The 23079-nt window shown below is 40.1% G+C and overlaps 1 protein-coding gene across 1 annotated transcript in view; it reads right to left on the bottom strand.

The window, feature by feature from the left end:
- Positions 1-7053: 7053 nt before the first annotated feature.
- Positions 7054-23079, bottom strand: part of TMEM132E (transmembrane protein 132E) — a 331457-nt gene continuing 315431 nt past the window's right edge. The window contains exons 7-9 of the mRNA XM_069971195.1: positions 15606-15885; positions 11979-12170; positions 7054-9703 (exon numbers count right to left, since the gene is read on the bottom strand). Of these exons, the coding sequence (XP_069827296.1) occupies positions 8633-9703; positions 11979-12170; positions 15606-15885 (1543 nt within the window). The 3' untranslated portion in view covers positions 7054-8632. The remainder of the gene's footprint in view (positions 9704-11978; positions 12171-15605; positions 15886-23079) is intronic.

The following is a 23079-nucleotide window of genomic DNA, read 5'->3' as shown; positions in this document are numbered from 1 at the left end:
CTTGGTTTAAGAGTAACTTGAATTGAGAGCGTTTGGCAAGAAGAGCTTAAAGTGTTTCAAAATTGTAACTTGAGTGTTGCTTTGGTTTAAGAGCTCCCTGTACTGGGTGGAAGGGAAAGTCGGGGAGGGGCATGGTCTGCCTAGCATGGTCTACAGCACTGTACGATGACCCAGGAAGTCTTCCTCAGAAGTCTTTCAGAAGACTAGACTGTGGAGGGCATCTCTTAATTGCTGTAACCCTTCTCTCACCGGACAGAGAGTGCTGCATATTTGTGCCCACCTGCTCATTCCTCCATGCTCCCGGCAGTCTCTGTCAACCCTTGTGTTTACCACCCTCTCCATTCCTGCTATAAGGTGCCTGCACTTACCCTCTGCTGTACACACTGCTGCTATATTGTGTCTGCACTCACATTCAGCTATACACACTGCTGCTATTATGTGCCTGCACCTTACACTCATCTATACATACCGCTGCTATAATGTGCTGCACTTACACTAAGCCATTCACACTGCTGTATAGAAAAGTTTCTGTCACTGTCCTCCTGCACAGCTTTGTGATTCTCACTTCCTGATGCTGAACACACACTCCTTCCCCATTGTGATCATCTGATCACCCAGTCCTCTGGCAGCCCTGGTTCTCTATTCTAGCCTGTTGTTCTACACTATTGCACTATAGGGATCTGCACCTCCATTCTGTATCTACAAAGTGCTGCTGTTTTTTTTTTTTTTATTCCTATGCACTTATTATACATTATACACTACATGCTGCTTGGCTATACTCTACAGAAGCGCTTCTCAAACTTTTTTTTACTGGAGCCGCACCCAACAGACAAAATGATGCCTGGGCCTCACCAGACTGACCAAGAGGATGCTGGGGCCTCACCATCTATGGTGAAAGTCAATGCAAATATAAAAACTAGAGATGAGCGAACCTCGGGCATGCTCGATTCAATCCGAACCCGATCGTTTGCCATTGTATTAGCGGTGGCTGCTGAAGTTGGATGCAGCCCTAAGGCTATGTAGAAAACATGGATATAGTCATTGGCTGTATCTATGTTTTCCAGAGAACCTTAGAGCCTTATCCAACTTCAGTGGCCACCGCAAATCAAATGCCGAACGATCGGGTTCGGATGGACTCGAGCATGCTCGAGGTTCACTCATCTCTACTCATATTGCTTAGTAGACCCTTTATTTGTCTCCTAATCTCCGTATAACATTAAATACATACAAAATGAGTCAATAATGTTCCTAAAGCAGAGATTGTTGCAGTCAGGGAAAGGACTGTGCAGCTTATGGTCACTTTTGTGAGAACTGCCTTCCAAGCTGCGCCGCACAAACAGCTAGGGGGCACCTCACTGGTGAGGCCTGGCTCACAGTTTGAGAAGCACTGGTCTACAGTAACTTTCAATATGATATATCCAGCTTTATAAATATTTGTTTTACCTGTTATTATAACAAAAATCACTGAAAATCCCACCTGTGTATTCCGTGGACATGAATGCACTACATGTACATAAAAAATCACTGAAAACATGTAGGTTTAAAACTCACAGTTTGTGCGATGACACACTATACCCCGGAGACCGGGGTGGCAGATGGGTGCCACTATATATATAATTTAAGACATTTGTTGTCAGGGGTATAGTGTGTCATTGCACAAACTGTGAAACACACTACATTAATTACATAGTGCCGTATTTTTACACTATTTATTGACCCATATTGAGATTATTTTGGACCATGTTTTTAATGCATATCTAATAAAATTGTTTGAGTTTTAAATCTACATGTTTTCAGTGTAAAAAAAATCATTTTTTGGGGGATGTGGAACCAGTTTTCTTTTCCTTATGGGAAAATTTGCTTTGGCTTAAGAGTGATTTGGATTACAAGCAAAGTCCCGAAACAAAGTATGCTCGTAATCCAAGGCACCACTGAAAGTCCCTACTTTTTATTATTATTATTATTATTATTATTATTATTATTATTATTATTATTAATGTATTGTTTTAACCCCTTTCAGTAACTGTTTTAACTTGAAAGTAACTCATCCAAATTTAACTTACCCACAGTCTCTCTATTCTTATTGTGCTATTTAAGTTGCAGAACTAGCAAGAGTTGCAGGCACTTTCCGCTCACTGGCATATTTATTGAATATGGAATAAACTTTACCCCAGGATATAAGTGTGAACGTGGTTTTAGCTACTAACCAACATTGTGTTTACTTTCATTATGAAAATCCATGTGATATTCACAATTTCTTTTATATGAAATAATTTGCTTTGCTTTGCTAATCTCTACTCACAATGTAATCTTAGGCTCCCCCTACAACCACCAATCCTGAGAACAAGGGGTTTCTGAAACATTCTTGTGCAGTGAATAAGGCTAAACATCTGATATACTATTAAGGCCTCCAGAGGTAAGAAACACATTAACCAGGACACCATGACTTTTTTCGATTGAAATACATTATTAATAAAGTATTGTTTTTTAACAGAATGTTAGGCTATCCCCTTTACATCTATGTTCAAAAGCCCGGACCAACGTCCATGTACCAGGTTCTTAACGAGCCACCTTCAAAGCTAAGCTGTACTACAGGTCGGGAACTTTCATGACTTCAGTGAGCTTACAGCTTCTTCCTTTTCTCGTAAACCCACCTGTTATGGTTTATATACATTTTACTGAACTGTCTATTTTACTAGCCGAATAATTTGATTTGAGGCCACTTGATTTTTTATGCTTTTCTAAATAATAATAATAATAATAATTTCACGTTTGTAAATGACTCATTCAGAACTTCGGATGTCTTATATAATCATAGAATAGATCTTCAACAGAAATCATTAAATACATGAGTAACGGACAAAACACCGAAGAAAGATCAAAGAAAACTCTTACCTTTCAGAGGACATGAGAAAAAAATTACATAAATAATAAAAAAAAGTCTTAGGTAAAAACAAAATCTTTTTTCATATTTTCTATCTAAAGAAAATAAGAATGACCCCTTACAACCATTGTAAAGAAAGAAATCTCTCTTTTAATACAAAAAAAACCCTAGACTAATAACTTCAGCTTGAGAGGGAACAAGTGCTGAAACCTTATCTTCTCCGTAAAAAAACACAATGATATTCAGTATAGCTCATCCCTGATAAACTTAACCTTTAAAGCAAAGATGTTTTTTTTCTGTTAACAGATACTAGTTCCCTGATCCTATACAGAATGCATGTTATCTAAAGAAACTAATTAATTAAAAAAAGCAAAAGAACACAAAAAAACTATGCCTACTGCTATGTGACAAAACAAAAACAAAAACAAATCCCACCCTGATGTCTACATACTAAACTTTATCCTTAGAAATTATAATAGAAGCAAGTACAAAGTTCCAACATAATCCAAGTAAGGGTATATTCACACGGGCGGGCTCGCAGCGAGATTCTCACTGCGAGCCCGGCAGGTCCTGTCAGTTCCCATAAACTACATACTTGCTGCGGTCTAATCGACCGCAGCGAGTATGTAATTATACCGCCCTTAACCCCTTCTGCCCCCGCCGGCTCCCCCGCTGTAAGCAGCATACATTACCTGTCCTCGCTGCACGGGTCCGGCGTCCTGCTCTCCCGTCCGGCCAATTAGTGTGTTGCCCAGCGGCAGCCACTGATTGGCCGGGCGGGAGAGCAGGACGCCGGACCCGTGCAGCAAGGACAGGTAATGTTTGCTGCTTACAGCGGGGGAGCCGGCGGGAGTAGAAGGGGTTAAGCGCGGTATAATTACATACTCGCTGCGGTCGTTTAGACCGCAGCAAGTATGTAGTTTATGGGAACTGACAGGACCTGCCGGGCTCGCAGCGAGAATCTCGCTGCGAGCCCGCCCGTGTGAATATACCCTAAATGTTACGGTAACTTTATTATAAAAGCACTAAAGCAATGCTGGACAATTTTTAAAAACAGCCAAGATTGGCACTTTTAGGCTATGTTCCCACAACATGTTTTTTTCGCTGTTTTATGGCTTTTCTGATGGGCGTCATTTTGGGACAAAAGCACTTTTAGGGCCATATTACACAGAACGATAATCAGCCGAATCGACCCTATCTGGCCGATTATCGCTCTGTGTAATAAGCACAACGATTGTTGATATAGGTTTGGACCTATAATTGTCGGGCGCCGACCACCCATTTATACGTGTAATAGTGGTGCACGGCTGATGATTTTCAAACTCTTCCAAACTCTATACATTACCTGGCCATGCTGCAGGGCTCTTCTTGCGGTCTTCTTCTACCCGGGTCCCGCCGCTGCAGCTTCTCAGCTGACAGGCTGCTCAGCCAATCACTGTCCGGGACCGCTGCGGCCAGTGATTGGCTGAGCGGCCTGTCAGCTCAGACAAGCCACTCTTGAGCTGCAGCGCGCGGGACTCGGTGAGAAGAAGACCGCAAGAGGAGCCCTGCAGCATGGATAGGTAATAGAGGTATAGAATTTAAGCAAGGGATGCAAGGACATGGGTAACAATATTGATGCAGCCCTTGTTAAACGATTATCGGGCCGTTTACAGTTATTATTGGGCCCCCATCAGCCCATGTAATAGTACCCTTAGACTAAGTTTCTACAAAGTCTCTTTTTGGCCTTCTTTTTGGACAGTCAACATTATAAAACAAAAATAAGCCCATATTGTGAAAATTACAGCTGTGATTTGCATAATACAATCATATTATGTAAATTACAGCTATATTGTGCATTATACGGCTGTATTTTCGGCTTCAATATGATGACTGTCCTTTCTGGAAAGCTAGAGAAGGGGTGGAGGAAAAGTGTTTAAAAACTAAGTGCACTAAGCAGAGAAGAGGACTTGGAACTTCATAACTTGTGTGTGTAACATGGGCCCTCAAGTGCAGAATCTACTCTTCAATTGTGTATATGTGTGTGTGTAAGGGGGGGGTGGGTGGTTTATATCAACATAGATCTGGTTGGAAAGTTGTTTCCCAACAATGCTGCACTTGAACAGCCATGTTACACAGTAACGATAACGTTTCAAAGGACCTCTCTTTATGCTTTATGCTCCTGGGTTTCAAAGGGGTTACCCAATCAAGTTGGTTAGTAAGGTAAAACAATGTGAAAGATTATATTTCAGCAAGGGGGAAAATGGGACGAAGAAGTATAAATCTAATGGGAGGGAGATGGCTTGTAGTGCAATTTAAGTTATTTTTTCTGCTCTTGCTCTTCCAGATGGGAGACATGGTGGGGAGGGTTTGGGAGAGGGAATATTGTCTTATAAAATTATGTCATTTGTAATGGCAATGTTGCCAATGTTTTTAATATGAAATATAAATAAAAAAATTATAAATTAATAAAAAAAGGGTTACCCAAGGAAAACATGGTTGCCTTTACCATGAAAAAGCACCTCTCCTGTCCTTAGTTTAAGTGCGGCTTCGCAGCATGTTTCTAATGAAGTAAATGGAGCTAAATTATAATACCAGACACAACAGGGCTGGCACTGTTTTTGCAAGAAAGTAGCTGTGCTGGATAACCTGGATAACCATTTAAACACTTTCTGTCCACCCTTTTTTCAAACTTTGCAGAAAGAACCTTCACCCCCCCCCCCCCCTTAAGATTTGAGCAAGTGCAGACCCAGACTATTATGGTCTGGTAGAGAATGCCTCAATCCCCAACAGGTACATATCTAAAGCTATAAACCATCCAATAGACACGTCTTAATTGGTTCCCAAGTAATATAATATCCAACAGACAGGGACGATAAACATTAGATCACGATAAGGAAAAAGACAACAAAAGAGACTTTGTAGGATGCCTAGAAAATAAGAAAGCATTTATATTAAGAACAAAATTAAACCTTCTATTGACATCCCATCCATCGTAGCTGTGTCAGAAAATTCAATGTGATAAGATGATATGATTTTACTCCACTATATACTTTATTTAGAAGTCTAAATGAATAAGACCCAGTTGTAGCCTCCAGAAGTACCAGAGTATCCCATAGGTAACATGGTAAAGGTACATAGAAAGTTGAGTTACCTTGTAAATACCTGGCTTTATATTACTTGCATCCCCTTAAAGTAGCAGTTTAGAGAAATTTTTATTTGTACCCCCCCCCCCCACTGCACTCTGGTGCGTATACTCACCAGCAGTGATCGGTATCCCGCCGCACCGTTTGAATCCAGTGCGTGTTCACGTCACCCGCCTCTGTGACCCCTTTTCTGTCTTCTGTGATTAATGGCAGAAAGTCACGGTCTCCCATAGAGAATGCATTGGAAAGCATGACTTCCGGCCTTCAATCACAGGAGACAGAAGAGTGGTCACAGGAGCGGGTGACATGAACAAGCACTGGATTTGAATGGCGCTGCAGGACTGGAACGAAGCCACACCGTGGGACACTGATCAGCTCTGGTGAGTATATGCGCCAGCCTGCAGTGGTGGGCAAGTAAAAAAAATGTTGTGAACTACTTCTTTAATACTGATGTGATGTCTTAAGATGTCTTGAACATAGAAAGTAAATGTAGAATTCTGCTAGACTTGTTACCAGAGGGCAATGCATTGTGGGAGCTCAGATGGCAGGTACCCACTTGAAACCATGTGAACTTACAAAAGAGAATGCCGCTTTTCTAAATCCAATTTAACATTTTCCTACTTCCTAAAATTGTCCAAATGCAATACCAGGTTTTATCCGGTGCAATTTACCATTCATCAAATTTATTATACTGTCTCAGCCAACACTGTGGAGTTGATAAGTCTCTTCCAGGGCAGCATGTTGGCTTAGTAGTTAGTATTGTTGCCTTGAAGCACTGGGATCCTGGGATCATCTGCATACAGATTTTATGCTGTCCCCTTGGTTTCTTCCAGATGCTCCAGTTTCTTCTCACACTCCAAAACATACTAAAAGGTTAGTTTGGAACTTAGATTGTGAACCCCAATGGGTCAAGCAAGTGATGACAAAGAAGTGCTGCATAATTTGTCTGCGCTATAGAAAGAAATTATTAGCATATATTGAAAACTAAACCTGAAGATGTCTTTAATGTAAAGAATACAACAAAATACACACATAACATTGGTGCACTGCCAAACTTTATTTTCCCATATATTTGTTGAGGGAAACATTTGACATAAATGGTGGTTAAATTCAAGACATACATGTCTTATATAGGGAGAACTTTCTATGCACCCATTCATCCTGCTTGGGAACGATACACCCCAATAAATGTGTCCCCTAGTTTTAGCAGATGTGCACAGTCCTCCATACTTGGTGGCATCTGTAGCATCCATTAACACAGGTGAGTGGTCTTCTGCCATTACACTCAATGACTTTGTAGAAAAAAAAAAATATCAAATTAAAAAAGGCAGTAGTCCTAAAGTGTTAAGGATTCATATTCATTATAGTATTTTAATGTCTTATTACTTTGAAAATATATAAATCACATCCTGGTAAACTCAAATTTGGAAATAAATGCATGTTTGCATATAATAAAATAAAGATACATATACAAGGTTTAGGGTTTGTTTGAAGAAATCTTACTACAAGAACTCTTCAGACTGAACTCACGCGATTGAAACACTGACTCATAGAATCAAGGATTCGGTTTTTGAATGGATAAGCTGACTCCAAATATCCCTAAAAAAAAGTTTCCATTTGCAACAATTAAATAGAATTGGTTTGTATGGTGATATGGCAAAGAAAATGTTGTGTCTCAAAATGACCAAATAAACCCAAAACACTGAGTTAGCAAGCATGTGTCAGTAACACAAATGTTAGCTACACTCTTACCTCTTGCCCACCAGTTGGTGATTTTGGGTACATGTTTATGCCATTACTATTGGGCTATACCACTTAGTACCAACACTTTCATAGATGGCTACAACCAAACAATATGTTTTGCCACAACTTTGTCCATTTTAGCAATTTATGAACCATTAACTGCTTAGATCCCCTGAGAAAAATCTTGTCACATTTGAGGTGCTTTTTTGAATCTGTTACTGTTTGCTGACCACATTTGGGTACTTTATAATACTGTAGAATTGTTAAAAACATAATTATGTTAACATAATTCAAGGTTACGTTTTAGTTCTTCCCAATTTCAATTTTGCTATATGAATTTGGACTGACAATATCCATTGTGCCCCATGTCTCTAAAATCTTCGGCTGCATTCAGTCTCATCCAGTTGGTGCTTATGGAAAATTTGTGTTTGTGTACAGTTTTTTTTTTTTTTCATTCTCACAAGCAGAAGAACCAACTCTGCTTGGTGGTTCTTCAACATTTTGTCTCAAACTTAAGAATGGTATATACTTTACTTATGCAATATATGAAGCGATCCGGTATGCAGGAGGCCTGGACTCACATTTCCATCTTAAAGAATAAAGAGACATAGGTAGACAACATGCTCCCTTCTTTTGGCTAGATGTGCATGTGTTTTGAATAAAAGCTAAGAAGAGAAAGACAGACAAGTCAATGTCTTAAGTGACTATTGGTATGGAGGAAGGAAAAGAGGTGAGTGGCAGTGTGTGGGGTTTGAATACATTATTATAGAGACATAAGAGGGAACATTATCCCATTCCTGTGTTTTGCAGAAAACAGCAGACCTAATGGGTGCATGTTTCCCCATCCTGTCCATTACAACAAGCCAACAAAATCCTAAGGCTATGCCATATCTCTGACCCTCCTGATATAGTCTCTGAGTTCATGTTGGTCTCTTAGTCCCATATCTCGGCAAACCCACTCAAGATCACATTCTTCTGCTCCTGGTACTGCATCGTAAACACTACCTTCACTAGGCAAACTAGTAAAGGTAGTAAACTTTACCCGCTTGCGTTTGGATGTTGGAGAAGAACTTAATGGGTCCTCACTTGCTTCCCTACTGGAGCCACCACCACCAGAGGAGCCATCTCCACGTCCATGGGATTGGCTTTGCACACTTGCCTGAGAACTGCTGTTACTGCTACTTCCTCTTGCTTCCCCTCTACAGCAAGAAGAATGATGGGGTGGCAGAGTTCCTGCTTCTAAGGGGTTTCCAGGACTTTCAGATTGTGGGGATAACTCTCCTCGTGATCTAAGAGGTTGTCCATTACCAAGAAAAACCCAATGATGCGAATGATCAGGATTAGCCTGGCCTTCTGGTGGAACCCTTTTGTGTCTGTACTTCAGAACAAACACAATACAGTTTATAAGGAAGACCAGTATGGCAAGGCAGAAAACTCCAAGAAGAGCATACATTCCAATCTCCAGGTCTGTTAATCCACGAGGTAACTGAGGATACACTGTAGGAATAGGTAAAGAATAATCCCCAGGAACATGTGAACTGTGCTCTTCAACTGGTGTAGACAAGGTTATCATAGAAGTTGTTCCAGAAGGTTCTTTGTTTTCTTGCACAGGTGAGTGTGGGGGAACCTCAGTTAGTACTTTTCCTGGTTCACCTTCTCCTCCTGGTTCAAGTGAGCCAAAAACAACATGAACAAGAGCTGTTGCGGTGAAAAGAACACTTTTACGTTTCGTTTTCTGGCAGCTTTCATTAATTATCATTTCTGCTGTAAGGAAAGACCCTGTTCCTTGCTCTTCTCCAGCAATAACAAGAGGGAAAACTCGTTCTGGGCTCACCAATACCACCTTTTCATTCAAGCTTGTGACAGCCAATGTGTAATCCTTGGGATCATACAGAGATAATGGTGCTGAGGTTCCATCACTGAATGTAAGCCAAAGATTAAGTAGACCTTCCTAAAAAAAAGGAAACACCAAACATTGGTTGTAACGCCATCATTCTGCCATTAACAAAGTCATACACAGTTCATTACTTATCAGTACTGCTTCATAGTACCAGGGTGCTAGGCTTGAATGTGACCAAAGCCAATTTTTTGCTCCTAGAAATAGGTCAAGACTTGGCAGATTAAGTTGCCACCTAGTGCATCAGTAAAGAGAACCAGTCACTCAAAAAAGGCCTATAACACTAAGGAAACGTGCTGCTATATGACCCAGCACACTTTTAAACATATACCTGTAGCCTGAATCTCTGCCCAGTAAAAAGAGCAAGCCTTCATTTATAAAGTCCCACTAGGCCTAACTAGTCACAATCACTGGGTGTGTAAGCACTGTAATCACGCCCCTCTGGGCGTGATTCAAAGCACTGTAATCTCCAAGAAGTCACACATGGTAAGTGCCTCTTTCTCCCAATTTACCTGCTGGTGTAGTAGTGAGTGGTAACACCTTGTTCAAACTTGTGTTGCTTGGTTGCAGCCTTCTCCCATGGTGGCCCTTTTTGTCGCTTGCCTTGCAGGGTTGGCGGTCGCTGACCGACACAGTGTTGATTTAGTGTAGGGACTACACTGTGGGCCAGGGGACCTACACATGGTGCATGAGGCAATATGGTTTGATCAAATTATATACCAAGATCCTGGCATTGGTTTTTAAATGAAGCCAAGAGGCATTAGTGTCATAGGTGTGAGGTGCAGCAGCTCCTTTCTCTCCACATTCGTAATCTCCAAGAAGTCACCAAGAGGTAGGCCTTCACTTCTTCCTTCCTCACACTGGGTCATCCTTACACCAGGCATGCGCACAGCCTCTTGGTGATGCAAAGGCCCACCTCTCGGTGTCCTCATGGATATTACAGCGCTTTGAATCACGTCCAGAGGGGCGTGATTACAGTGCAGACACACCCGGTGACCGTGACTGGCTGCCACTAGGAAAAAGCCCAGATGACTAGTTGAGTATGAGACTTTATATATGTAAGTTTGCTCTTTATACCGGGCAAGGATGCGGGCTACAGGAATGTGTTGCGGTACTGTTCTGGTTCATGTAGAAGCACATTTCCTTAGCATTATAGCCATTTTTTAAAATGATTAGTTCTCTTTAAAGAGGAGGGGGGAGTTAAAGCTCTGCTCATACATATTGGGGGGGGGGGGGGATTTATCAAACTGGTGTAAAGTATAATTCTTTCAGTTGCCCCTAGCAGCCAATTAGGTTTCATCTTTCGGTTTCCAAAGAATCTGTGAGGAATGAAAAGTGGAATCTGGTTGGTTGCCAGGGGCAACTAATACAATTCTACTCTGCACCAGTTTAATAAATCTCCCCCATTATATATAATGGAATACCAAGCTACAGAAAATGCTGCCGGTGCCATGTTTTGGCAAAGAGGCAATCAAATAAAGGTTATCTACAGTATATGCCACTCATCATGCTAAAGGTAGATGTACAAATTGTTAAAACCTTGGCCATGCCCTCATGCATTAACTACTGGTATTACACCTTCTTTCCTTGATCCATTACAAGTTTAACTCGGTTTCACTGAAATTTATCTTCTTATGAGTGCAACAGAGATTAGAATAACATTGTGTGTATGACAAGTGTGCTATTACGTATATAACTTTTTTCAATATGCAAATAAATGCACAGAAACTAGACCCTAGGAATATGAAAAAAATGTAAATGTACATAACAATGGCGCAGAACTGAATGTAGTACTGAGCAGACAACATTCATAGTCAATGCTATCACAGCTAAACAAATTTGCGAAAGGCCTTGTATCAAAAATGCATACATAAAAGCATTATATAACAGCAGGGGAAGGGAAATTTCTCTAGAAACGCCATAAACATTTACAATGATTTAACATTTCTGTAACTGATAGTCATGCTAGACGTATATATCACTTACATCATATGAGAATTGAAGATGATATACTGTAGACTTTGGGAATGTTCTTCCCTTTTTCCTACAGTAAAGCTCCACTTCAGAGAGCTAAGACCCGAACTGGTTGCGCAACTGCTTTAATGTTGATATATTTCTTTTGGGATTATATTTATCTGCTTAAAACACATTCTAAAATTGTAAGTGTATTTGGTGATAACATTTCGACAAGAACACATTTATACAACACTATCTAAATTAAAATTGGCCTTTGAAATAATAGATATTTTTTACATTGTTAACTAAGAGTACTTTATTGTAGATGATACTACAGACACACTTCACTTTCTTCGTAAATGAGGTCACTTACTTGTTTTGGATATTTCAGCAGATGCTGGGCTGTTGTCTTTGCAATGATGGTGTGACTGTTCCCTGGGCTGGCGTGTAGGGAGAGGGAAAGCCCTGATATCACCTGTGCCTGGAGCTCCACGATGCTGACCTTATCCTCAGTCACAGTAATTGTAGTTTCACCTAGCACTGCTTCCATAAGTGGTGACACCACCTGTCCAGACAAAGAAAGGAATAAGACAAGGCCAACTCAAACATATATAATATAATAACTTATAATAACTTAATATTCAACATAAACTAGCAATATATCTTGTTACTTTAAAAATGGACACAAGCGTGCAAATACTTTGCATAATAAAAAGAATAGAAGCCTGTTCACAAAGTCAGTTGGGGTCCCAGTGTATGGATCCCCATCAAGAATGTTGTAGTCGAGGAAAAACTTCCAGAGTAAGGGAATCCTGTGGACATAAACAATGTGGGAATGGCCGAGGTCAGAGGAGGATGTCATGGTAGTTGGAGCCAGTGCTCCAACTAACAAGAACCAGTAACTTATTGTTCCTTAGCCCGTGTGGACTATAACAATAGGTGACCAGATTGAGGGTAGTTGCTGTTTAAGTGAAACAAAAGGCAAGACTCTGGGCAAAGAATACCAAATTGGATCACCAAGCAGTGGAAAAATATTGCCTAGTCATAAATCTGGATGTCTACAACACTATGTTAATGGGAAGGTCATGAAAAGTTAAGGTTAATGGGAAGTTATCAACATGAATCAATGAACCCTTCCTGTCAGTTGCTAAGTTTAGACACAGGGAATGTTTTATTGGCACACGCAAAGACCTGGGATGCCTGGGAATAAATGCTTTAACATGGTTCGTAAAACATTGTGGCCAACCAAATGTATCCCATCATGGAAGCTGTTTACTATATGGCCGAAGCATACTTTCAGCAGAACACTGCACCTTGCCACAAGGGTTGTACAGCAATAGATTGGTTCCAGGAATATGGCAGCATGTTTTACATGCATCCCTAGCATTAACAAACCCAGATTGAGATCCTAGGCCATCTGCCCCCATATATTACTCATTTCCTTTGTGCCCCTCTATGGTAATTATGCCACTGTGCCTCAAAAGTTATAATGCCTCCTGTGCCCCCATATAGAAATAGTGCTTCATTCGCCCCCTATAGTAATAGCACCTCCTTGTGCCTCATAAAGGAATAGTGCCCCCTGTGCAGCAATACATTAATAGTTTCCCCTTAGCCCCCACATTGTAATAATGCCTCCTGTACCCCTGTGCTAATAATGCCCTACTGTGACCAAACAAGAAAAAAATAAGAACTACCTAGACTACCAAGATGAATAGAGCTTTCATGTATGTCTTCAAGTTTGCAGACTATGAGAAGACTATGAGATGCCCTCTTACAGCTGGAATTACTAAGAAGCACACACCACGCCTCCTCCAGGCCCTGCTGCCTCCCCCCCCCTCCCTGAGTTCTCCCTGCCCGCCCATCTGGCAAGTGGGGGATTTGGCAGGCGTACGCCAGGAAAAAGGGGCGACTCTTTGCCTTCTCCCTGGTGTACACCATTTCCGGACTTTATGTCCCCTCTACAACAAAGGAAGCGGAGTCACTGCTGCTTCTTTTGTCGTGCAATTAGTGGGACTCAGAATGACTAGACTGTGTAAACTGTAACCTCTTACCACTTACCTCTTAGGGCCATACTGCATGGCTCGATATTTCGAAAAAGCAAGCAGCAATCTGCTAGATTGGTGCTAATTTACTGAACGTATAACACAGCTGGGTAATTGTGCACCAAGGGCTCTGGAGGTCAATGTCTGTGCAGCCCTTGCTGTACATAGTAAATAATAAGGTATATACGTTACCTCTCCATGCTCCCTGCAGCCGCCACTGGAACTTCAGAGCCAAGATGGGACAGTGCCATGGTCAGTGATTGGCTGAGTGGCCTGTCACTTCAAAGACTTGTGTAGAAACTTCAGTGGTGGCAGTGGGGAGAGGGCAGAAGGGAACACCAGGGAGTGTGGTGGGAGGTATGTATAAAGTTTTTCTTTTTTTTTAATCTGCTAAATAATGCTTGTTTTTTGATGAGAAACAAGGTAATCTTTGTTATTTTTAGCAGTTTTTGACTTATTTTGGTTACTATCTGGCTCTCATAATGCATCATTTCCTAGCATGTTTAATTTCCCGCCGCTTACACTGATATTTCTTGATAAAGGCCTTATGCTGCTGAAGCTTTGCGGAAAAGGTGACTGAAGATCCATTTATCTATTGGATTAAAGCCATTTTTTGTTGTGTTTTTTTGGATGTTAGCACCCTTTTGCTGCTTAATTCACTGTGCTGTTTCCTTCTGTTCTGAGGGCTGTACCTGGCATTGTTCACTGACACTTTTTTGTTCGGGCAGAAATCTTTGATAAAGTATTGGCACATGAAAACACGTGTAAAAAGAAGTGTCTTTACCAAGTGGATTGAAGGCAAATTTACGGCTCTGATACAAACGTAAATTAATATTTTGGAAAGTATACAGAAATACCCACAGCTTATTAACCCCTTTAATACAGAGCCCCTTGACGGATATCCGGGTCAAATTAATGTGTTGTTCCTCCTAGCCTTCTAAGAGCCATAGGGCTTTTATTTTTCTACCTATACAGCTGGTTGGGGTGTCATTCTTTGCGCCATGATCTCTAGTTTTTATAAATATCATATTGGTGTAACAGAAAAGTTTTGATCGCTTTTTATAATTTTTTTTCTGATTTATAATATTTTTTAAAAATCAGCAATCTTGGTGTTTTTTTTCTGTTTACTTGATTCATCATGCAGGAACAATAATGTTATATATTAATAGATCAGACAATTCCGCATGCTACAATATATAATATGTTTATTTAAAGAAAAAATATTTTTATTTTTATAATGGGCAAGAGAGTATTTTAAATACTTTTAAAAACTTTTTTTATTACACTTTTTTCACTTAAAACATGCAATCAATAGATTGCATATACTGCTCTATGCTATGCCATAGCATAGGTTAGCGTTATCGGCGATCTATGCATAGAGCCTGCCTGAAATGAGACTCTATACATAGAAATTACATTGGTAATTGACTTACCCCCGCCTGTCGGTACAAGTGATTGGAACCCCTGGAGCATGGCTGCGGGGGGCCCAATCTGTCAGTGACAGGAGCTTGTCCCGATCACTCAGTGACAGGAGCATGTTCTGTCACTGAATACCTTAAACGATGTGATCACTTTAGATCGCGGCGTTTAATGGGTTAATGACAGGCAGCTGTGGATTTGCAGCTGCCTGTCATTATGCTGGGATCCCCTGACATTGATGTGTGCGGGACCACTCTCACTGTAGCGGTCCCGCACACATCTACAGCCCCTCACAGTCAGGAACATAGATATACATTCCTACTTGTATAATATTACAAGTTTTGGGCATTCGATTTCTGGTGATACATTGATCCAGGGATTACTCTGATTACCATTGGAGTCGGGAGGGAATTTTTTCGCTTTGATGGGGCAATTGTCATCTGCCTAATAGGGGGCTTTGCCTTCTCCTGGAAACAGTAGGGCTTCCCTAGGTTGAACCTGATGGAATCCATATACATATAGCAAATCAAGGCACTCACCTTAAAAACTGTTGTACCAGGCTCCCTTCCAGCCAATGTATTACTGTCAACCATCTCTGCTATTTTTGGGTCTTCCACCTGCATGAAGTCATTCACCAGATCAGTAACCTCCACAAGCCAATTTGGGCCCAGCATCGTGATAACCTGGTCAGTGCCTTCAGAAGAAGTGGTATGAAACTGGGTAAAGACTTGTAGAGTGGCATGCTGATACTGAAGAGTACACCCTCGATTCAACTTTCTATCTTCTTCATCATCATCGTCGTCACTGTCACGTACTGACCTACAGACAAAAGTAAAATGAGCATAAACCTCTCCAACCAAGCACTTTGGATACAAAATATTTGTAAATGAAGCATTATGGATGTTTCAGACCAAGGCATTTAAACTTTGACTTTTTTATTGCATTGTAACAGAAGAAATACTAAAATTTTTAGTGCGCTAATTTTCTAAATGTTATGTTCTTATTGCTTCATTTTTACGGCTTTTTTTTTTTGCCAAAGAACATAAAAACATCCAAAGAATTGTCAAAACTATTCTTTTACTAAGGAGGCATCAGAAAGTTAGTCAACAGTATATTTTTTACACTATATGTGCAAGTCCTATGTAGCAATCTATAGGAAAAATGCCACAAAAATGCTGTGTTCACCATTTATATTGAACTATAGACTTAAAAGAGGTACTCTGGTGAACTTTGACACCAGGTAATTCAAAGGAAAACATTTTTTGCGTAAATACCCCTTTAAAGGATTACTGCCATTTGTCACCAGACATCATCTAGAGTCATTTTACAAGAACACTTAGGCTCATCATTAGGATGCATGTCAGGGGGCCAAAAATCCCAAAGGTTGGGACTCAGTAGGCTTCAAAAATGGAGATCTGACAGCATCTACAGGTGTAAAACTTCAACCATTTACTGAATCACAATAATTATACATGCAATGTTTCAACCACACAGAGTCTTTTGGTTGTGTAGTTGAAACATTGCATGTTGATCTTTCAGCTGTGGTTCATCAGCTTTTCAGATACAGTACCATTTGGGGAACTGTATTTCTGGAACAGCAAGAGAGCCTCACAGTAAAGAGGACTTTGCTAGACTATACATAAGACTCCACACTATACTGTTAATGGTTTGTATAGTGAATGGCCATTTGATACATACACTGATACTGAGTTGTACACTGCAGTCTCTATAATAAAAAGTATGATATTACAACTACTGTTTGTAACTTGGCTAAGGTACTTTCCTTTGTCCTAGTTTATTGGAGAATTGGATGTGGCACCCTTGTCTATAATGCACTAATAATCAGATTTCTTTTTCATCTTTTATTAAAACATTATATAAAATTGGCAATAAATAGAACAGATACATTATTGCCAGACACTAGCACTAGGAAGATATGTTTTTCATGAAATTAACAATACATGAGATTCCCGATGCTTTTTGCTTCGGCTACTATACTTGCAGTTTTGCATTTCTTTCATATAAAATGTCTGTAAAAAATGGAAGATAATTGGTGTAGTAAACAAAGAGATGAAAAAGATGTTTTGCCAAAATGAGTTTTAGTAGACTAACAGGGTAGAAATGACAAGAGGCGCAAGAGAAATACAATGAAGACTAGGAATACAGATAAACATAATGGAAGCAACAAAATAGTGAAAAGTTCTGTGCCTGTGTAGACAAGAGGGAAATAGATAAAATAGCCCAAAAAGCAAGGTAATTCACATCTGCTAGCCTTAACAAAGCTATTTGCAGCTCCTCTATATTTTGTATTTTATTTACAATCAGCGCTTAGTGCATTAGTAGTGCTGGACCAATTACCAGAAATTACATTAAACTGATTTGATTTCCCTTGAAACAAATTAACCAAATGCTTTGCAGGATTCCGTTCTTTACTAGCTTCCAATGGCCGGCAATGCTTTCATAGTGATACTTGAGGAAAAACAAAGAATCTGTTTGCTTCCTCTCTACAGAAAGTACACTTGGTGATATTGTTATTATTATAATGGTGATTATTATTAGACCTAATTGAATAGAAACAGCACAGGTAAGGTTGCATCCTGACTTCAGTAAAGGAAACTGCTGCGATATAAACATACTTTTTGTTAGGACCGTTATAATGAAAGCCATCAAACTTATCGCTGCCATTTTGTGCTAAGGGAAGCATGAAAATATAAAAAGAGAAGTGCCTTAGGTATAATTTGCTATTGTGAAGCCTCTCCAAAAAAACCCCACCTCTTTGAAAAGACTACCCCTTTATCCAGTTACCGTTTCAGTTACATCATATGTTCCATATACTAACAACCTTCTTAGAGATAACCACCCTCCCTGTAAATTTGGTTTGTCACCTTACAGATTTTACTCTATGTCGTCTTACAAGATAATTAAAGGGGAACTATCAGCAGTCTAGACGAATCTAACCTGCTAATAGTCCCCTATTGTGCATAGGTCGTCAAGGAGGACGGCCTCTTACTTTCCTCCTCGGCACTGTTCTTATGCTGTTAGTATTTGGATCCTCAGCGGAGCACCGTTAGAAGCACTGCCCCGCCTCCATTGTGCTAAGCCTGTCTACCTGCTTTAGGCTATGTTCACACTGCGTACGAGTCCGGCCGCATTTCGTACGCCGCCGTACATGTGTGGCTGAAACTACAGGCGTGGAAAAAATCGACATGCGGCGGGTGGGTACGAATCGCGAACATACGCCCGTAGTACAGTTATGCTTCCCTAGCTTGTTTCGGAGCGATCTGAGGCAGGTTATTTACTTGGAAATCTGCGCCCAGCCCCCTAAACCACAAAGAACCTTTTGGATCGAAAAATCAAGTTCAATTTGGCTCAAATAAGTACTCCGTACGGGACCGCATTGAAATCCACGGCCGTGAGTTTCAACATGTCCGTCCTCAAACAATGGTCTCATACGTAAGCTCATACGTAGAGTGCATTGTGCGGGCGTATATCGTATACTTTCAAGCGAACACATCAACCTCAAAACTATGTGCATATATTCGAGGTTCGCACTACGGCCGGAAACATACGCAGTGTGAACATAGCCTTATTGATTATCACTAGAAGGAGCAAGCCAACATTAATCAAGACTAGCCTACTCGTACATCAGTTTTAAATATCTTTCCCATTCTATCTGCAGCAGTAATGGTGAGTACAAAAGCATATTCACACTTGTGTTGTTTGGCGGCAGCTTTCTCCGCCGGTGGTGCCAACTGGGTTTTGGGGGGGCACTTTGGGTTTAGTCCTGCGACATTGGGGTTTCATGGCCATTCCATGGCCTCCCTTCCCTGTTTGTGCACGATTTGCGGGGTTGGCGGTCACTGACCGACACAGTGTGGAGTTAGTGTAGGGACCCATGTGAACCAGGAGACCGGCACGGGGTACATGGGGCAATATGGTTTGATCAAATAATATACCAACATCCTGGCGTTGGCTTTTAAATGTAGCCGAGTGGCATTAGTGTCAGCCATAGGTGTGATGTCCAGTAGCTCCTTTCTCTCCATGTCGAGTCTTAAATAAAGCCCTGACCCCCTTTTACTAAGAGCTGCATGCTGTTCTTCACTGTTTTAAGGGAAACTGTCACCTTGCTGAAAGCTATGCAAATGGGTCAAAGAGGGGTGGCTGGGCCACACTAGTGCCCAAAGCTGCAGTGCCTTTTCCTCCTTCCTTCACCACCCTTTCCTCCCCTTTAAAAGACAGCAAAGGCTGGGAAAGGCAGGTGCCATTAATCCAACAGCTCTGTCTGTAACTCAAAACTGGAGGGGATGGAGAGGGTGCTGAAAGAATAGAGTAGATGCATTATAGTGTGCTTCGCTCACACCCCTTTGACCCTTGAGACAGCCAATAAAAGCATTCCACTACTCAGCTTCCTTATCCTTTTCACATTTCTTTCTGTCCATCCATCCATAAGTCTTGTCATTCCTTATCTACAAACTAATATTGAATGATGTAACTCCATGAAATGTTTTCGGGTGAGGTGTTCCAGGTGCTCTGCTGATTATGTCTTAAGAGAATTCATCAAGGCAAAGAAAATTGTTTAAATTAAGTAAAAGACTGATAATGTACATCCGATGCTTTACATAAAAAGCCGACTGCTCTTCTAATTGACACTATACATTGAAATATCTTTTTTTTAGGTTCACATATATTTGTAGTTTATCCATCTTTTCAGTACTTTGTCTTTTTATTCTGTGTCTCTATATGGGTGCCTTGACACCCATATCCTATCTTGCACACACTAACTTTATATTGGCAATTCTTGTGTCTAGCTTTCTACTTGATGACTTGAAATGGTAAAGCATTACATTAAAGCGTTGAGTGGCCCCCTTCATGATTCTCAGCGTTCTTCTTTCTTTTAATATAATTTATTTAGAGGTATAAAAGCCTCTCTGGAGTCTGGAGAATCAGACTCGGACATCAGATGGGACTTCTGCATCTATACAGGACCATTTCCCGTGAGGCTTTTGTGCTCACTACAATTCACGCATTCACGTTTTTAAATATGTAAATTTGGACAAGGTTAATTTAACAAAAAAAAAAAAAGCTTTCAACACAGGTTGTTACCCAGCCAGTGCTTGAAATCTTGAAATAAGAAGAATTTTTTAACAGTCTAGTACTATTAGATATTGTGACTTGATAAATGATAATTGTTAAATGCTTCGCGGTGAATAGAGAGTTAAATAAAAAGAATTAAGCTTTTTCTATTCTCGCTCTTGAAAAACAAAGTTACTGATCTTCCCCCCTGGCTGAAATCACTAGGACGCAGCGATGCAGAAAATTGAAGAGAAGAAATTGGAATTTTCTTATGTTTAAAGTACCAGTGCGTAGCTATGCTGTGGAATGGGGTACACAGCAGTGCACTCCGGAGGCTGTGTGTACCTGTGACTATGGTGCATAATGAGAGCACGGATCTGACGTTTTATAATCACTAAGGGGAAACTCTTACTAGCCTAATTATGTGTGGCATATTCATCTCTCCATCTGTGACAGCATAAATGTGCAGGATATGGCTATAGGTTTACCCTTACCACGAAAAACAAACAAACTATTGCACATAATGTATTGGCTGCTCAACAGAAAATGAATTCCCAACTTAACTATTGTAGTTCAATTAATAGTACAATGAAGCAGACAAATAAAAACCGCCTTATTCTTAGGCATCATTGACAAATTTACACGTTTATTATGTCCGTAATTGTTGGTCGCAATCCACAAAAAAATTGTCCCTAGTTCATCCATAATCTGTATTTTTTTGCAGATCTGTGATAGGTAAATTAGGGTGATCCACATTTTTGTGACAATGCTATTGTTTCTTTAACAAAAATTCCGTATCCACAAAACTTCTGGACTGGGTAAATCTGAGCCGTAATTGCGGTCCGTGATAGGGCATGGCCGATTCTTTTGTGACACAGATTGCGGATCCATAAAACTACAGACAGTGGGAATAGCCGCATAAAAATTAAAGTGCCCCAAATTTATCTGTAATAAATTTACGGAATAAATACATTTACGGAATGTGTGAATTAGGCTTTAGACAGCATAAATCTAAACAAGGCAGTCCTAAACTGCACCATATGAGGCATTTCTGTATAAGCTGTCATCTCTTATCAATGCCATATGGGACAACAAACTGACTGGAGGTGGGTCTAATCACTGGCATTCCATCCAGTTACAAGAATGGTGACAATATTTTCAATGGAATGAATGGTAGCTCCTGCTTTATTCATTCTCTACGGGGGAGCCGAGCATGACTTGTGGTTCATCTAGCAGGATAGTGATGAGAGGTAAAGTGTACTTATACTGTATATGCCAGCCATTCAAATGAATAAGCCAGGTCCAGGTGGTGAATTGACTTGGAGACCCAAGACGTAGAATGCCAAAAGTATGATGGTCACATAACGGTGATACTTCAGCTAGTTGGTGGTGACTTACATTTGGATCCCATCAACAGTGTAAATAAGAGACTAGTGGGACTATCCAAGGTAGAGGTGGGGCCTTAATGAGGGGTCCATCTGCCTTAGAGGGTGCGCTTGGTGGTGAATAAGAAGGATGATGGGTAGCAGGATCAGTGCAACCTATATATGGAAGTTAATATGGAACAAATACAGCTATTCAGCAGTTGTGATTAATAGGAGTCAACACTGTTGGGAAGATACACAGGAAAAGCATTAGCATCATTCATATACAAGGAAGTGAGTTGGAACAAATACAGCTATTTGGCTTGTGAGACTAATAGGGGATCACATTGCCGGCTAGATGCATGGTAGGCTGGTTCTGCCTCTGGCGACAGATTGGATTAGGGTGCTTGCCGTTAAGGACTGAGTTACTAAAGTTGTTTAAGCTACTTAATTGAGCTACTCACCTTTATAAGGTGTGTGTGTGTGTGTGTGTCTGTGTGTGTGTGGGGGGGGTGTTCTGGAAGAAGATGTAAGTGGTATGTAGGGGGTAAGCATAGCCCCTGAGGGGTACCCCACAATGGAGCAATGGAAAGAGAGAAAACTGTAATAACAACTGGATGCACAAAATGGAATATGTAAAATATTTTAGGTTGAATAGGTGTCTCCTATGCCTAGACTATGTACATTACTATATATATATATATATATATATATATATATATATATATATATATATGCTGTCCTCTGCTTTTTAGTGCATCTCTGCTAATAGAGTAGCTCTCATCGTCTATGGGGTCTATGTGTCCCAACAGGACTTACGAGGCATATTTTTTAGTGGATAGTCAAGTTGTTTGTTCTTTAATGGTCTTGATTTTAGCTCACAGAGGTTTGAAAGAAGACTGCTAGAATTAAAAAAAAAATGTCAATTTGTTAAAATTAAAAAAAAAAAAAAAAAATACTCCTTTTAATTTAAAGTATTTTAAAAAATGTATTTAATCAATGTAAGAGTTAAATGTATGGCACATCATTGTGATCTATACAATATCAATATAACATGTGACTAGAACTCACATAATGTGAAATAGAAAAGGCTCCTTGCTGCCCCAAAATGGAGGTATCCATCATGCTAATACTGTATTGTTTTAGGTTCTGAATAGGTTATGGAACTTTATGTTTGTCATTAATATATCTAAATTATCTCTACTACTACAGCCTGCAGCCAGTTATAATGGGAGGGATTCATATACATCAGAAGAAAGAACACTAAAGGACACATTCGTCCTAAACAAAGGCTATGGAAATGTCTATTTATTGTAATTATCCTGAATGTATCAATAGTTCTACATTAAATAAAGATATTATTCTTCATTTTTATTATTTGCCAGTAGGAATCATTAGGCCAGCCCTGGGAAAAAAAAGAGGCCAACTAAAAAGATCAATGCATGCATATTACATTGATTTTGTGATGAAATATAAAAGCAAATGTCATGAAGCAGATGACTTAATGTGCAAGATAAGTCACATGAAGTAAAAAGAAAATATATATGACATATTGTTCTTTAAAGATACTGGCTAC

The sequence above is a fragment of the Dendropsophus ebraccatus genome, chromosome 5, assembly GCF_027789765.1.
Source record: "Dendropsophus ebraccatus isolate aDenEbr1 chromosome 5, aDenEbr1.pat, whole genome shotgun sequence".
NCBI classification, from domain to species: domain Eukaryota; kingdom Metazoa; phylum Chordata; class Amphibia; order Anura; family Hylidae; genus Dendropsophus; species Dendropsophus ebraccatus.
This window is presented reverse-complemented; position numbering and strand designations above follow the sequence as displayed.